The sequence below is a fragment of the Diadema setosum genome, chromosome 5 (genome assembly GCF_964275005.1).
Source record: "Diadema setosum chromosome 5, eeDiaSeto1, whole genome shotgun sequence".
NCBI lineage: Eukaryota > Metazoa > Echinodermata > Echinoidea > Diadematoida > Diadematidae > Diadema > Diadema setosum.
This window is the reverse complement of record NC_092689.1, coordinates 2,800,305-2,818,504: the sequence shown is the minus strand read 5'-3', so window position 1 is coordinate 2,818,504 and position 18,200 is coordinate 2,800,305. Positions and strand designations below refer to the sequence as shown.

Genomic DNA, 18,200 nt, shown 5'->3' with positions numbered 1-18,200 from the left:
CCAAGCTAAACGTTTCTGATTGTCATACAATAATTGTACAGATCTCAGAAACAAATGAATGCATAAAAAAATATAATAATGACCTATTGTATTGTTCCAGCCTTTTTTTTTTTTTTTTTTCTCGCAGTTAACTATTTGATTACTGTTGTAAAAGAGGCTGTTACATGCAATGCAGAAACTCTAGCAACTAAGCAGTGCAATTCTCACTATCGCCAATGACGTAAAAAGTACCCGCATGTAGCTTTTTCGTCAAGATTTAGTGCACTTCGTAGCAAGGGCACTTCCGGCGCGGGGCATAATTTGCACAGCGCTAGCGTGCGCGTACGTGTACCTCACCTATAGCGCCGCGCCGACCACGGATACTAGTACAGTACATGTATATAGGCGGCTGTAACGCCCGAGCCATGCCAGCGAGTACCAGTGGCCAGGCCTGTCGATTACTGAACTCGTACACATGCACACTAGCGAGAATTAGTACACCAACAGACAGTTAGTGATCACTCTTCACAGTGAAATATCACCTAAGGGGGAGCACATGAACCATGTGGCTGCTGTAGGCAAGTGGCCACTACAACAGGCTTGACTGCATACTCTTTGCATGATGTAGTACTTCTACATAACTTGCAGACACACAAACAGTGCAATATGCTCTAAATTAACATGGCATTGACAGATCATTTCCTCAATACAAGGATGTCCTCTCTGGAACAATCCAAACCAGTGACCTTGTAGCCCCTGTCTTTGACAATCAATCATGCAGCGGCAGGGTTAGTTACAATTGCTACACTCTGTATGTTATAACACATTGGGCCACTCTGGGGAGAATTACATCACTGCTCTGATTGAAATCAGTGAAATTAAAGCAACAGATCAGCATTTGAAAAAGATGAAAAAAAAAAAGAAGGTATCAATCATTTCAATTTTCCCCTAGGAATTATACTTAGAGATTCACAGAGGTCTTGAATCTGTTCTATATCAGTCTATATTCACCAATATACAGGTAACAGAAAATAGTTTTAATTGCATGGCAGGATATAACTTTCACTGTCCTGAAAGATGGGCAAGAATGTAATCACCAAAGAGGAAAGTATTACAAAAGCCAGGAGAATATAGTCTTTGGGAGCAATACACACAAACTTACACAAATGCACACAATATGAACAACACTAACATGTCGTCCATTGACAAATCTTTGCTTAATTTTACATTCTCCACAATTTCTACTTTGTATTCTGTTTTTGTTTTTGTTTGTTTGTTTGTGAGTTTGTTTGTGTTTTTTTTTTTTGTTTTTTTTTTTTTTTTTGGGGGGGGTCTGTCAATGACATATAATTAGAATTTTTGAAATAGTGAAAGACTTAGGTATATTTGTAAGATCACACACTATGCAGTTAAAATCAGAATGAATGGTATGGTACTAGACAGCAAAGTGTGTAGGATTTTCTTTTTTATATATAGAATATGGCACACAAATACAGAAGATGAAATTATACTTTGGTCCAACAGTCAATTAAGGTTCTAATGACATAAAGGTGTGTTGGTTCTCATGCTAATTGACATAACAGGAAAAAAATGTTAAGATTCACTGTGTGTTACTATCACCTGATGCCTTTCATAGAAAAACAATCTACTATTCATGACAACTTGCAACTCTATACAAGTGAGTCTGCAGTCAGTGGGAATAGTGTCATTGTTTTGTTGTTGTTGGTTTTTTTTTTTCTGTTTTTTTTTTACAAGAGTACACACTGCTGTGGGATCACTGAACTGACAAAATGGTGAACTTATGTCTCATTCTAAAATGTCACAGAGTGAAAAAGGCATTTCCTATCTATTGTAGAGAGGAATTTCCCGTTCTGACCTCACAATGTGAAATAGCGTAAGAAGTTTTTTGACTGATGTCCTGCCATAGAGAGATATGTCATGTGATATTTAATTGCACTGTGTGATTATCTGAACAAGGTTATACCTTCATGTATCAGTGTAGGTATGACACATTCTCAGCTAAGTAAAACACTGTCAAACACAATGTATTCACAGCATGAAAATTTTGTGAGTTGGAGTTGATGGCCTTTCTCGCTGCATGAAATTTTTATGAATTGCCACGGGCATTCAATGCATAAAGTGCAAGCTAGAACTTCACATGCATTTTAATTTCGCGATATCTTGGGAAGTCTCGATTCGTGAAAATTTAGACTTGCTAAATATTTTATTGCGTATACAGTATTATAACTCTATCAAATTCTGAAAACAGGGTATACTCCCATTAATGTTACTCATATACCAATATCAAGATGCTGTTGGCACCAAAGAGAAAATAAACTGTGATACAATATTGAGACACGTTATCAAAATTATACATGGACTGTACAACATTAACAAAGAACTTGTCGAATGTCAAGATGAATTTGAGCTCTGGGGGGAGGAGGTGAACAGACCTACTATCTGATACATTAGTGAACTATTAATTGATAAGATATTTAATGTTTTTGAGAGGCCCAAAGGATTCAAAGTACATTTCTATTTTTGAATACACAAAAAATATACAGGTGAAATAGCTCTTTATAGAAATACATTTTGTACGTATATTGAACACAGCAAAGAGTAAACTTCACACAAAAGGGCCAGTGCTGGTCAGTAATAGCCTGTATTTGATGCTGTGATTGCATTAAATTATTCCCTGACACTGAAATTTCACATATATTCTAACCGTTTCTTGAAACAGAATTATATTCTTGACCCAGTCCACACAGAATATCTGCTCATAAAAATTATGACCTCACACATATCTACAAGTAAAAGCTCTCTCCAGTAATATCTCAATGTTGTTCTGGTGTGGAAATCAAAAACATGTAATGTGATGTGATACGAATGACATTGAGGCTGCAAGATCATAAAAGCTATCTTGAGTTCCACATATATATACCATTTTGATAATGACTCCCAACATTTGTTTCATTGTTTTCGGAAAACGATTTTATTTTCATGATGAAATCACCTTATCTTTATTTTTTTCTTTCGGTGCAACTTCTTAAAACCTTTAATCACTACTGTCTCTCCCCCATTCTGCCTGATAGTCATCTCTGTCTTGTATTTATGACTCAGAGCATCTCTACCTCGCTATTTCTCTATCTCTCTCTGTATAGAAGCTCTAATTCACGCATGCACATACAGGGTGGTCTTCACGCACACACACACAAACAAACACAAGTAATCAGACAGGCAAATATAGTCACAAATACAGTACGACAGACTGACAGACTGACAGACAGACAGACGAAACGACAGACATACACACACACACGTTCACACAGTTTGTGCACAATAGCCCAAACTGAGTGCTCTTCCATTCTTGCACAGGTGATGGCCGCTAATCTATTTAGAAATCATACGGGTGTGACTCACCTGATTGAAGCTGAGGTACTCCACTGTACCACTCTGCATACATGATCCTAGGCAGTCTGCATTGCCTGTAATAAAACATTGATTAAATTATTTATTTCACAAGACCTCCCAATTGCATTCAACAGTGCATAGCAAATTGTGTTTGTATATATGCAGGAAAGGGGGCGTCATGACATCCACATTCCCAAGACTTTATCTAAATTATGTTGAGACTACCAGGTAGTTGACAGCACACATGCAACTTACTTAGCACTTCAAACATGAGCAAATTTCAATATTTTCTTCTTTTTTTTAATCCATTGCTATATAGTCTGTTTTCAGAATTCCCATCTTCATTATCTACATAGTGATAATGTTAAAACTTTACAGCCCAGAATATGTCAACAGTATTTGGAACACATCTAAATTGTACCAACTACACTGATGTCACAAAGCCATGATAAAACATAATAATTGCATTTATCTTACCATCAAATAATAGACATGGGCAGTGCATATTATTCTTGTGAAAAAAAAAGAAGAGGAATATTGTCTCAACTGAACTGTAATTATGTCACAAAGCTATGATAAATCATACTAACTGCATTAAACTTACTAATACTATGAAATATCAGACACAGACAGTGCATATATATTAAAAAAACAACAACAAAGAGTATTGTCCCTTCTACATTGATGTCACAAAGTTATGATAAAATACATAATAACTGCATTAAACTTACCATCAAAGGACTTTCCCTTAATGAAGGCTTCATACACAGTTTTTCTGTCTTCTGAAATATATTTGATGAATTTTCTATCTGGTGTAAAAGCAGATATATGTATCCTTTCCTCCCCCTATATATGAAAGAATCATACAGAGGATATTACTACATATACAATGAGAAATAGGCAGGAGGATAGAAAGACAGATAAACAGATAGACAGAGATAGATAGATAGATAGACAGATAGATAGATAGATAGATAGATAGATAGACAGATAGATAGATAGACAGATAGACAGATAGATAGACAGATGGATAGATAGATAGATAAAGAGAGAGTTCTAGATAGATAGAGACAGATAGACAATAGAGATAGATAGATAGATAGATAGATAAATAAATAAATAGATAGATAAAAAGATAGATAGATAGATAGATAGATAAAAAGATAGATAGATAGATAGACAGATAGATAGATAGACATGAAGACAGATAGATAGATAGGGGCAATTCCGCGGTTAGTAACGTTACATTTAAAGAAATTTAGATATTTATTTTTACTACTAAATCACCATTTATTCATTTCAAGTCCAAATCATATTAAAACATGTTCATCCTTCCCAGGTCTATGATATAGAAAAGAATGAGTACAATGCAATAAATATTAGAATTGTTATGGCAACTAAAAGGGCTGGTTAGTAACGTTACGAAAAAAGGACATGACAAAAAAATCAATGTCTTGTAACAAAAAGTGTGCAAAATTTCAAGTTACTTCAAACAAAGTGATGCATTGATTTCAATTATTGCATCATGACAAATGTTCACGCAAATATTTTTAGCAGTTCGACCGATAATTTATTAGCTAGACCCCCAAATGCATGGTTAGTAACGTTACAGTTAGTAACGTTACATTTGTCCGGAGTAATTCCGCAGGTCATTTCACCCTTTTGTAATTGACAAAATGTCACATGACTTCTGGAGTATTTAAATATATTCATCTGTTACCTTTTAGCAAAAAGTTGGGGAAAAAAAATCAAAGCAACCCACTGTAATTTGCATTTAAGTGAATTTTAGCATCCCCAGTCCCACATGTACATTTTAAATGATGGATTTAGATCTCGCAAAATCAATAAATACAAAAAATAAAATCTACTGAATTTGAAAGACCTTAGTAATTGGTGAACATCCATGGCATTAGTTGATACCTAAATTAAAGAGTAAGATAAAGAGGCACATTTCTTTTATCCATGTCATGTCCACCTAACTGCGGAATTGCCCATAGACAGATAGATAGATAGATAGATAGATAGATAGATACAGAGAGAGTTCTAGATAGATAGAGACAGATAGTAGATAGAGATAGATAGATAGATAGATAGATAGATAAACAAATAGATTAGATACTAATATGGTTACATGGCCAGACAAACATTATTCACTTGCCTCATCTACAAATCATCTACGCATCATCAAAACCAATGTATACATACAAAATTTTGCAGTGTGATGTGGTATATAATGGTACTCTGGTTATCGACTAAAAATTTGCCATTATGCGGAATTATCAATTTTCCATTAGCCCTGTACACCAGGTAATACCCCATCCTCCCCCACCCCAAATAAGTGAGAGTAATTTGTAATGCTTTATGCAAGAAGGTTTGGTTGTAAATGTTAAACTGAATGCCAACATGTCACATGACTCCTGTCATTCAATTATTCAGAACTTTTCTCTCTCTGATTATGGTACCACATCTAATGAATACCCTGGTACATGGGCAGCTCAGCAGCACCAGTACCTACAGCACTGTGCATTATTAGTCCACATACGAAAACAAGTAATCATTGGCATACCAGTAGTCTGTAGATCAACATGGTCTCTATCAGAAGTATGGTCCGAAATCATAATAACATCTCAGAAAAATATGCCAAATTTGATACATTTGTAATCACTTTTGTTACTATGTAAAATGCCTCATAACAAGGATGAATTGGCATGGGGATTACATGTACGTATGCAACTGCTAAAATTTGGCAGTTGCTACTGCAGTGTGTACTAAACTGCACACGAGGTAATACTACACAGCACTGCCAGTCGAGGTATGTGACAGTATCGTGAGATACATTGTATGGCAGGGCGAATCATATGCTGGAAAACAAAAAATGCAAAGCTTCACACACTTAAAAAGACGTAAAACTGCTTCCAAACAAGTAGGTAGGGTCTAGACATTAATCCGTTGAAGACTAATCCTGAGTATACTCGGGCAAGTGCCTATGGGAAAAAGGTGTTAGAGCAAAAATCAGCTTTTCCTCAATAGGTTGATTGGCTTGCTATGCTTTAATGCACTGTACTGGCAGTCTATACAAATGAATTTTATCTAGTGTCTATGTCATGTGAGTATTTCCACAAATAAAGAGTGTCCGTCACTGCAGACCTGAGCAAGGATATCATATGCCTTATTATGTGTACACTTGCGTACATGATTTGTTGATTTAGGACTTTCCAGTTGGCGCATACAATTTAATTATGGTCAGATTACAGCACAACCAGTCTAATGGCGGCTGAGATTTTAGAGCCCACCCATAACTTGATGGGTTTCCCATATGTGTAACAATTGGAAGACAATGGAAAATGCCTGTTACACATAACAGGTTTGGTTGGGCTACGGTACGTCACACAATAAATACATATAGGTGTAGTTTATGAATGTTAAATTGATGCTACAAAGCAATGAAGCAATATAAAGAATACCGTACATCAAATCAAATCAAATGACTAAACAGACCAAAAGAGATAAAGTCAAGTCTCACCGGCAGTACAATGGACTGCTTGTTGAGATCAACTGGTGATGCCATGTCGTTTCCTTGGAGTCTTCGGCGCAAGAGCTCTAGGGATACTGCTACCAGGACGGCACCCAGTGTACCGTACACTGCTGGATCCCGTAGCACCTCTAGCACTGTGTTTTCCCAAGGCATGATGGTCGACACAGGTCACTCCAGGAGACGAGATAACAAAAAATATCTTTAAAAAAGACAGTGAGACAAAGAGAAAAAAAACCAACAACAGATGATTAGGGGACTATGAAACACACACTTATACGAAGATATATATGCAAATTAAGTGCTAATATTGATTATTTGCATTGAGTGAGATACCATATCTACAACAGAATCATTACTCTACACACTAGTTTGTTGAGACATACATGTACATGTAAATTACAGTAGATTGTGGTGCCAGGCTTGAACTTTAACAGCCTTTTCAAGAATTTGAATACCTCTGAACATGCGTGATCAGATACAATTAACCCCTTTAATACTGTGTCCACTTAGTTTCTCAGCCAGTGTAAACGCTTTAATCCTCCAGTGCCAGATACTCTGAGGGCTTTAAGAAGGATAATTAACAGCAGTTAACTTTAACAGAAAAGGTCAAAACAGCCGACAGAAATAATAAATGTAACCAAGTCATATATTAAATGTACTACCTAGATCAATCTTATAGACATGGACTATGACCTAATGCAGGGACTGTGGAACATTTTTTTTTTCTTCTTCTTTTCTTTTTTTTTTTTTTTTTTTTTTTTTGGGGGGGGGGGGGGGGGCGTGTGGAATACCTGCAAATTCTTAACCCTGTTTCCCAAAAGTTATCATAAGAATACTACAGTCGAACCTCTCTTATCCGGCCTCCCTTTATCCGGATCTCTCTATTATACGGACGCAATCTCGTCGTGATTTTTTTTTTAATAATTACGGGAGGAAAGGGGGATTCCCAACTCCTTGAGAACTCCTACACAAACACACATGACTTACATATTACTTCAAACATGATTTACATACATTACATCAAATTTCCTTCCAAATTGCTTACCTTCAGACATTTTAACATCCCCAAACATCCCCAAATGTAACAATGAAAAGGTTGCAGTATACACATTACTACATGTGGTACTACATCGAGTCTCCCGTATCCGGCCAAATCCCTTATCCGGATGAGCCCCGGTCCCGACTTGTCCGGATACGAGAGGTTCAACTGTACATATATGCACAAGCAGGAAATGAACTAGTTTAGAAGCAAAAAGCCTTACTTTCTGCAATACAGTGGAAGGTACGTCCAGATTGATATCAAAGAGGACACATTAACTGATGTGCTTGGGTAAAATAGTGAAAAAAAAAAATCTTTCCATTGAATAACTAATTACTGGCAATGCCTCAACTTAAGTATGAAGTTTCCCCAACATGTAATCATTTGGAAGGAAAAAAGAAAGATTCACTAAAATTGGGAAAATTGGACAATCCATTCAAAAGTGACAAACTTTTACATTCTATTGCCAAGTTAAAAGTTTTTGGTTAATTCTATGGGCTGACCTTCCAAGATTGCCACTCTACAAAAATATGTGCTGTCACTACAATAGAATGATATAAAAGAAACTGCAGACTTTGCATTATAAAAGAAAATCTTTCAAAAATTCTTTGTCTCTAACATCAAAAGGGCTGAAGACATAGAGAAATCAAGGATATTCATTTTCACATACAGTAATATATTTAAGAGAAATGAAGATCATGAAGATCAGCAAAGCATAAATGGCAATAAAAACACTCTAAGTATGGTCTATGTCAAATTAAAACATAAAACAATGGATCCTCTTCACTCTCTTCCCCTCCCTCTCCTGCCTCTCTCGCTTACTCTTCTTATTCCCACTTTATATTCAATTGTTGTTTTACTACAGGACTGTTTTCTTGTTGTTGTTGGGGGGGGGGGGGACATAAGCTATTTTAGCTTTGGATTTGAAGTAGGTTCTACCTCTTCTGTCCTTTGGCTTAGATTTTTTGTTTGTTAAAGTTTGTTTGTTTGTTGTTGTTGTTGTTGTTGTTGTTGTTTGTTTGTGTGTTGTTTGTTTGTTTGTTTGTTTGTTTGATTGTGTTTTTTTTTTTGGGGGGGGGGGGATAACCTTAAAATGGCCATTATTGATATATATCTTACATAAGTGTGCCACACAATGCACAGTCAAACCTGTGTCAGCAACCACCTGTCTATAGCAGCCACCTGCTATGTACTACCACCAAAAAACCCCCCAAAAAACCAAAAAAAAAAAACAAAAAACAATGCTCTCTGAGAGAAAAAGCATGTTAAAGAACCTGTCTATAGTGGCCACCTGTCTGTAACTGCCACTTTTTCGTCTCCCTTGGGTGGCCCCTATGGACAGGTTTGACTGTACTGTAAGATTTGTAAGATTTGTATATAAGATGTTCAGCTTAGAACTCTACACTGCTGTCACATTCCCCTGTCATTATGATCTGTTTAGAACTTGATGTCCTCTGTCCGAGAGATAGACATATCCTTGACAAGTACTTTCCTTGATAGGTTGGCTATGACTCAGTCAGATGGCACCCTATACATCCAGATCTATCACAAACCAACTCATACTGACCACTACTTCAATGCTGAATCAAATCATCCACTTCAAGGCCACAAGTTAGGAGTTGTCCAAGCTCTATTTCATAGGCATAACTGATTTGAAAGTAGTAGATAAAGAAAAACTTCCCACATCAAAAAGGTTCTCTAAAACTGTGACAATCCTACATCAAGTGGGCATTCCATAAGATCAGCAAGGCTAAGAAGAAGGAAAAGTCAAATGGCAACAAAGAAGGTAAACCTACACCATCAAAAGGACAGATTATATCTCCTTATATATCAAATGAGCTTGTGATGCCCTGCGGAGGAATTTTGACAAATTTGCCATTCGGGTTTTTAGTTTGAAGCCCACTAGTACACTATTTAGAGTGCACAAGAACACAGCAAAACTTCCGGCAGTCATGCTGCATTCACTTTGGACGATGGGGAATCTAAATGGACACAGCACAAAGCATGAGTCTGGAGTGAGTCTGGCATGAGTCTGAGGTAACCTCTAGTGGTTGCGCTGTGTTTACATTACCATAGATAAGGGGACTGTCAGCATGAACACAGTAAAGCACGTTGCCCATGATTCGACCATAACGCTGCACAAAATTCGACCACTTGCTACATATGTAAAACCTATGCATTTGTGTGCAGTTAAGTTTTGGTACTGGGAGGTCGAACCATGGCATTTTTGCTTTACAGCTACACACTTCTGGTGACCAGTGCTGTTCATGGCAGAGTGAGTATATGTGCACAAGAAACTGCCCACCTCTCGTCTCCACAGAGGGCGCATTTTGTATTTAAAGGAGTCCAGTTGGCAAAGGGTCTGGAAACCATTACTAGTTGTGCGCAAATGTGTGACCAAAATTTGTGCATGCACCACAAAGGCCCGAATTCACGAAGGTGGTACAAATGAAACCATGATTTAAACCATGGACAAAAAACATGGAGCGCCAAGTGTCGCATGGAATATTTCGTTACGAAATCAGTCATTTCATCGATGAAATGATTATTTTGTAACGAAATGACAATATTTTGTAACTAAATGAACATTTCGTCCACGTAATGATAATTTAGTTAACGAAACAGTCATTTTGTCGACGAAATGACCAATTTCGTAACGAAATATTCCGTGCAACACTTGGCGCTTCATGGTTTTTGTCCATGGTTTAAACCATGGTTTCATTTGTACCACCTTCGTGAATTCGGGCCATAGAGTTCTGTCGCAAAGTGCAGCTCCGATCGCGTTCCTGATTGCATGGCCGTGCGAAAGATTGATTTTCCGCTCGCACATGCTGCATAAAATCTTCGTTTTCGGTAAGCTATGAATTGTGTATGCATGTTTTATTCATAATGAAGATTAATGAGTCAGAGGCATGGTCTGAGGAGACAAAAATTATGTCAAGGATCAAAACTCAATGTGATCGACGTGTTCGCCTTGTGTTTTGGACCTTGCTATTGTAGTACAGCCCTGTCGCATTTTTACAGCGACTGGGCTGTGTGTAGTTAATAGACATCTATAATAAATCGATACTCTAGATCTATGAAAGGTTTCAAATTTATGTTGTCTAAAATTAAAAGTGAACAGGGAAACATGTATTTTTATCAAGTGTTTATGCCAAATGGGGTTTAGAGAGCAGAGGAGAACTCAGGGTCTACTTTTTTAAGAAGGTCATGTCATGTCACCACAGCCACATGCTACGGCACACTGCACAGCACAGCCCTCTCCAGAACAGCGTCTTCGCTTTTGGGAGAGTACTCATTCAAGGTTCAAGGTTCAAGGTGGCTACATCTAGATTCTAACTTTTTTAGTAACACTTCTTTTTCATTGCTTGGATTTTGGACAGTTGACAACAGTTGGAGTGGAGGCGTCTGGATTAGAGAAGCCGAGGAGTCCGGATAAGAGATGGTAAGATACTAGTAATCGAGGTCCGACTGTAAGTGTAACGGTTAGATCTATACCCAATTGTAACACGTTAGATGTAGACCTGGGCCGATGACGGTAGAATCGAGTCGACGTCGTGTCTTGACTCTTGTCGTCATCGTCATGTCACGGCGCGGCGGCGTCAGAATGATTGTTTCCTTCAAATTTCTCTATAGGTGGGACTAAGCCATTCACTTAAACCGTATCATTCTGCTACACGATATACAGCATCTACCCACTACATTTCTAAACATATTTTCTCTGTCATTACCATCCACGCAAGTCTAAATATTGTTAATAAAATTTCCAACGGAAATATTCAACTCACCTGACGAGATTTTGATTTGCAAGGCTTTTAACAAAAGTTCAATTCTCCGTCTAACAGATAACACTAACATGTATGAACAGTGATGATGAACAGATGATATTGAAGGAAGGTCACAAGCACACTAATCATACTACGCACACACACACACACACACACGTACAGGGTACTACATAGCAAAGCGAGGGCGTGGGTACGGTCGAGGGCGGGCGGGCGGCGCATGGCGGGGCGCCCACGGTGGGCGGCGCGGCCACGCGTCTGGCTGCCCTCATACAGTGTTCATGAAGTATCAACAAACAAACAAACAAAAAATAAATGAAATAAAAAAAAAATCAAACAAACAAATAAACAAACAAAACAACAACAACAACAACAACAGGTCAATCCGAATGAAATTAAGAAGCCTACAAGCCACTGATTCTTTCACCGATGTCAATATATATGAACAGAAGACTGTAACGAACTTTCAGGCACGCTTATTATGAATTAGCTCGAGCATAAAGGTTATCAGGTTTCAAGAGAAAAATGTAAAGAAAAGTTATTTCACAGATCCAAAGTTTAGTACAATTCAGTATTGTGATAAGATTTGGTTTGTATTCACACTAAAGGGTTTTGATTTAGGTGAGAATTCAGCTTTTAACGTTTTGCTATGTATTTAGAAACCACCTGATGATGAAATGTTAACTAAGAGGAACTTCCCACGGTTTTGAAATGGTTGAGATATCCAAAAACAAAAGGTGGGTCCCACCTTTTATTAGGATTGCTTTGTTTTGGATATCTCAGCCATTTCAAAACTATTTTTTATTTAATTAAATAAATGCTGAAGTCCTTTAACAATATTAGAGGCTCTTTCATATTTGTTTGTTTGTTTGTTTTTATTTCTGCATTCAATCAAATGCAATTTGAATGCAAACTTCAAAAAGTACAAAGACAAAAAATAACAAGTGCAGTGAAATAAATCGATAACAATACATAAATAAATTCACATAGGTGATTGCATTGAGCGATGTTGATACACAGAAATATAGAATGAAATATACAGTGTTTTTCAGTAAACAACAGAGATAATTGAATGCAGGAGACCACCATCATAAGCGATTAAGCTTGAAATGGATGGAGGCCTCATTTCATAAGAGGATTCTCATTATTAAAAAAAAATGAAATAGAATAATAAAAAAAAAAACGTTGGAAACCTCAAACCCCATCTCAACCGAAAGTGTATAGATTCCATCAAGGCAATGTGTGATGCTATCTACTCACCCTCTTACCCATCTTCCAATTATCATCTGGCGGCCTCAGACTGTATCATGATATTATTGTCCCATATTATAAGTGTTGGTGTTTCTAGTTCTGCTTTCTGATGCATTGTGCTCATGCCAGGATGGTGTTACCCTCTGATAAAATAAAGTGTTTGTGTTATGCTTAAATTGTACATCTTTTTAACTCTTTCTTAGTAATTCACATCACTTTGCTTGAAATTTTTGCCCGGGTGGTGACTATAAAGTTAGCTCATTCATACTTTAATATTCCAGTAACAAAATAAGACAGTGTTTATAAAATTTTGATGATATGATTTTGTTAAAATGGATAACATTCCATACAACCGCCGCTTATTTTTTGTTTAAATTTGATAATTCGTTTACAAATCAGAGATTTGTTGATTTTTGTATTATGAAACTCAACCATTCTCAAACTTTCTGCAGATTTTGTGATTGAACTTAATAAGAGTATAGTATACTCATAACTATATACTTGCTATAGATTTCTTTTAATTATACATTTAAGATGTATCGGTGATGTGAACTTGGAATGCCATTTCACTTTTAGTTTCTATACACATTGACAATAATATACTTTATTTGGCTCTTTGCTGCCTTTTGAGAAGCTTCTGAGATGACAGAAGCTATATAGGCATACTAGTATGTCCGGTAGCTTATAGTCAAAATATGCGATATTGACAGGATAACAAAATACTCCCATTGACTTGATCTGGGCAGCTTGGCATGAAGATGAGGTGAAAACTTGAATGACAAGTTATTTTATCACTGACTAATTTCTTAATCCTTCAGTGGCCTATTGGCTACTGTACTTTCATTGAACTATAGAGGGCCATGGAAAGAATTGAGGTTGCGCAAAGGAGGAATGATCCCGGGGGACCATTATTGATAGGAAACAAAGTCTCCACCAAAGAGAGTCAATGCGTGCGCTTCGATCTCTACTCTTATGGTCTTCAGTACGTAGATATTCTACCTGTTTAGCAGTCTGGAACACTTAATCAACTCTATATCTAATCTTTGGTCAGTTCCATGGACAGCCGGCGCCACATTTTCAAAAGTTGCACTTCATAAGCTAACAAGCAAGCAAGCAAGAAAAAAAAATGAATTAAAAAGAAATATTATACGGTTAGAAAGAAAGCGGTTCCGCCGGCCATGCATGGACTCTATTTCTCGCCGGTCCTCCCTTCTCTGATGCCATTCTGAACCACCTGCTATCAATAGGCTAAAAGCTCTAAGTATTGTTTGTTTGTATTTCTATATTAGTATCTTAACCTCTGTTGAAAATAATAATACATCTCTTGTAGTTGTCTGATTAACTTTTATTGGATTCTGCCACTTGCACTGTGTATCTCGAGCCTGCTGACCATTTGAACCTTGACATTGAAGTTATTCAGTAGTATACAATGTACTTTGCATGGTCGGCGCCACGTTTTCAAAAGCGGGGGGGGGGAGCACTTCTACAACTTCCGGGTTTCACCATCTAACCACTGTTAGAGGGGAGATCAGTGCATCTAACAAGCAAAAAAAAAAGTCTTCAGCGCGAGTGTGTGTGTGTGACTGTGTGTGTGTGTGTGGGGGGGGGGGGGGGCAAAGTGGTGACACGCTATGTATTCCTAAAGAAGAAAAAAAAAGGCGGGGGGGGGGGGAGGCGATCGAGCCCCCCGGCCACCCCGGTTCCGCCGGCCCTGCTTTGATTTCAATCACGAAGCGTTGTGCACGTTTGTGTAACATGCATTTTCATTTCACAATGTTTCTGTATTCAACTACAGTACAAGTAGGCCTACATCCTACATGTATTTATAAATCTTGGAATCAATGAAGAGTATCCATACCTCCTTTGCAAATAGAAAGAGAGAGAGAGAGAGGGAGAGAGAGAGAGGGAGAGGGAGAGGGAGAAACAAGGGAAACGAGAAAGAAAAGAAGGAAAGCAAAGATGCATGTAGTACGCAAGTTGATGCTGCGTCAAAATCAAAATGATTTATAACAAAATTGGTCAAAATTAACAGAAGCTGTGATGGGCGGGGCCTGGCTGGGTGCGGTCAGAGACCCCACTACACATGGCCTCGCTGGGTGCGGTAACTAGCGATTGTGTGCGATTCCCGAACTGCATGCACGCGCAGCACTGGCCGCAACGACCCGACCCTACCGCCAGCTCGTAGCTCTGCAGCATTCCCGCATCGCAGCGGCGCCGCCGATCGGGACCATGCACCATCATGGAGGTGTTGGAGCCTAGCCAAAGTGGGAAGTGGAAATCGTACTTGGAATCGTTCTGCTGCAGAAAATATTTGAACGACATCAGTTACACGATACTTCCTGCTGTTGGTGCTGCAAGTCATACTGCATTTGCTGTCCATATATTAGATCGCTCTCTATTAGTGGGGTAAGTTTAGTTATCGACTCACTTGCACTTGTTTCCCCTCGTCTTCGCTTGTGTGTGTGCATACAGCCAGCTGATCGTATTGTTCGCAGTCCGGCGAACGGATAAGCGCGAGCACTGTAGTCCGATACCTAATCATTGATGTGAGTTGATAGCCCAGCAAACAATGTCAATGATGAAAAAAAAAAAGAATAATAAAAGCATTGTTCTAAGCTCGTTATCGTCCTCTTAAGCCACCGTGACAATAGTACAGATAGGCAGTGGTGCATGGTGGGGCCTGTTTCACGAATATGCCTCTCTATTTTTATCCATCCTGTGGGCATCCTTTTTATTGGCTTATCATTTTCGTCCAACTCTTTCTTCTCTTTCTCCTCTTCCAATCTCAAGCTCACTTAATTAATCATTGTTATCTTCCTCCTTGCCAATCTTGTCATGGACCTTGCCTCCCTCCTCCTTGGGGCAGTGCACAATTGCCCTTCTTGGACCTTGCCTTCCTCCTTTTCCCCTGCCATGGCCATAATGAAAGCAGACAGGATATTTTTTATTCTCAAGAGAGGGAGAACACGAGCAGGAGAGAGAGAGAGAGAGTTTGCTGGATTCAGTTAACCATTCAGATTTAAACGGTTCTTCTTTCTTGCCTGTTAGATCCAAAAGGAACCAGCTCCTACACAAAAGTATAGTACCTAGTACTACAAGTACATGTAGTTCTTCTTGAAACTTCATCTTCTTAGCCTTGATGGGAGACATTATAACTAAGTTACTGTTGAGGTGGGCCAAATCGTGATATCGGTCCCCTCTCATTCTGCGTGTGCGTCTTCACTACGTGCAAAGTCTACTATCCACCCAATATGGAGGTTGAAAGAAGTGCCCGGCTATGATGAAATGAATGGCGGTGAATGGAGAGGTGGACTATTTGGCGATAATGCCAATTGAGTTGTCACAAATAAACACTTTCCTAGGCTAGGTTTCTTTTTTTTTTTTTTTTTTTTTTGGGGGGGGGGGTTGTTTTTGTTTTTGTTTGTTTGTTTGTTTGTTTTTTTGCTGTTTTTCTGGTCCACATCACATGTATATATGCTCCGACCCTGACACATTTTGTCCTGCCATTGACTTGGGATTTCCTGTCAACTTTATCAGTGTTCACATTTTGAAGCGAAGGTAATCAATGTACCAACATTATATTCAAATTCTATTGCAGATGTTTTCCAAAGTGGAATCTTGCAGTGGCCAACAGCTTGCTCTTCAATGCACACCTGGGCATTGGACTCTACATCTATAGCAGACGATGTCTCCAAGCGGCCAGCATCTCCAACCGAGTTCTCTTCAGCCTTTACGGCAGCGCCATGTTCAATTTTGGTTCGGTGCTCCTGTTCGGCACAGGCAAGCAAGTTCTGGTGGAGGACAGATTCATTGGAAGTGTCTATGCTGTGTGTGCCAGCCTATGCTTCCTCTGTGTGGGGCGATACTTCTTTGAGTTTCTGGACAGCCAAGTTAGAAAAGATTTTGATGTGTAGCATACGTGTGTTTGTTAAGTCAGCTGAAGAGATCAATGTAGCAAGAATACAATGCTTTAATCTTTTATTGTTGTAAACTGTGTGGCAGGATGCTGTGGATATGAGATACAGAAATCATACATTTCCCAAGCAATCTACCAAATTCATTTCTCAGCTCTCTGCAAGTTAGATCTGAGCAGGATATTTGACATTCAGAAAGATAGCTTTGTGTTGTATTCATTATGCCCCCAAATTGAAATGTCAAGTTATTTGGTGTCAGAGACAGGTAATTTTGATGATAAGCTGTAGGACTCTCTTGAAGGGTAGACGTACAATTGTTGATGAGTTGTCAAGTTTAAATGCAGAAGGCAGGGCCATAATCAATGACTTGTTGAGCTATGTACAGGGATCTGTTGCAACTCGAGGGCCAGGTTGCCAATAGCTCATCTTGGATCTTAGATTTTGTTTGTCGCTGTTTTCCTTGTCAGTCTGATGTAATTCCTTGTACAATGAAAGTAAAAGACCAAGTCGATGGTCACATCAGATAAAATGTTATTTGAGGTTCAGCTTCTCCTTCACTACCTCTGCCATCATTGTGCTAATCTGTGGAATTAAGTTCAATAGTTGCCATAGGTTGGATTGTGCTACAAGGCTTGTTTGACTCGGGGACTTTGCCACGGTTATTGAGAGCTAAAGTACTAGTATGTCAATATTTTGAGGGTAATTCAGAGATTGCCTGTGAATTACAATCACATCATGCAAATTTCAAAGTACATGTACAGGTAACTTACCACACATCATCAGTGAATCGAGGAGCTGCCTATAGATGCCTGTAAATCTGAACACCTGGGGCCGTATTCTGAGGGCTTATTAAGTGTCTGATTAGCACTTAATTACCGAATTGGTATTCTGAGAGCATGATTAAGTAGGGGGTATATTAACTACTATAGCAACAAGCGTTTTGCAGGAAAGGTTTGCGCGTATCAATGCGCGTGCACCTCTGAGAGGACATGATCACAGAGTTAATGACGAATCGGTATTCTGAGGGTGTAATTAAGTACGAAAGTTAATGGAAAACTTAATGATACCAAAGAGTGTCATTAACTACTCAGATATCACACATTAGAGCGTATTTTCTCGGCCACAACGATGCTTACTGTCTTCGGTAACCGAGGAGTGGTTGAATCTTGTTGTCATGGTATCCATAGAATTCAGAGAAAAAAAGAAATATAGGTGATCTTCGAGGAATTTTGTCATTTTATGCGAGCTCTTCGCGTGCCTAGGTGAAGGATTGCAATAGTTGCAAT

At 38.4% G+C, this 18,200-nt stretch overlaps 2 protein-coding genes across 2 annotated transcripts in view; one reads left to right on the top strand and one right to left on the bottom strand.

Moving 5' to 3' along the window:
• The window catches only part of LOC140228999 (long-chain-fatty-acid--CoA ligase 1-like), a 35,788-nt gene extending 23,943 nt beyond the window's left edge, over positions 1–11,845 (bottom strand). Inside the window, exons 1-4 of the mRNA XM_072309262.1 lie at positions 11,753–11,845; positions 6,914–7,124; positions 4,122–4,236; positions 3,400–3,464 (exon numbers count right to left, since the gene is read on the bottom strand). Of these exons, the coding sequence (XP_072165363.1) occupies positions 3,400–3,464; positions 4,122–4,236; positions 6,914–7,078 (345 nt within the window). The 5' untranslated portion in view covers positions 7,079–7,124; positions 11,753–11,845. The remainder of the gene's footprint in view (positions 1–3,399; positions 3,465–4,121; positions 4,237–6,913; positions 7,125–11,752) is intronic.
• Positions 11,846–15,239: 3,394 nt separating this feature from the next.
• On the top strand, positions 15,240–17,866 carry LOC140228998 (uncharacterized). The gene is made up of 2 exons (XM_072309261.1): positions 15,240–15,406; positions 16,599–17,866. The coding sequence occupies exons 1-2, from the start codon at positions 15,240–15,242 to the stop codon at positions 16,912–16,914; spliced, it is 483 nt and encodes a 160-aa protein (XP_072165362.1). The 3' UTR covers positions 16,915–17,866.
• Positions 17,867–18,200: the final 334 nt, after the last annotated feature.

Coding starts and splice junctions, on each gene's coding strand:
- LOC140228998 (XM_072309261.1), top strand. CDS start 15,240: ATGGAGGTGTTGGAGCCTAGCCAAAGTGGGAAGTGGAAATCGTACTTG. Junction 15,407..16,598: donor GATCGCTCTCTATTAGTGGG/GTAAGTTTAGTT, acceptor ATTCTATTGCAG/ATGTTTTCCAAAGTGGAATC.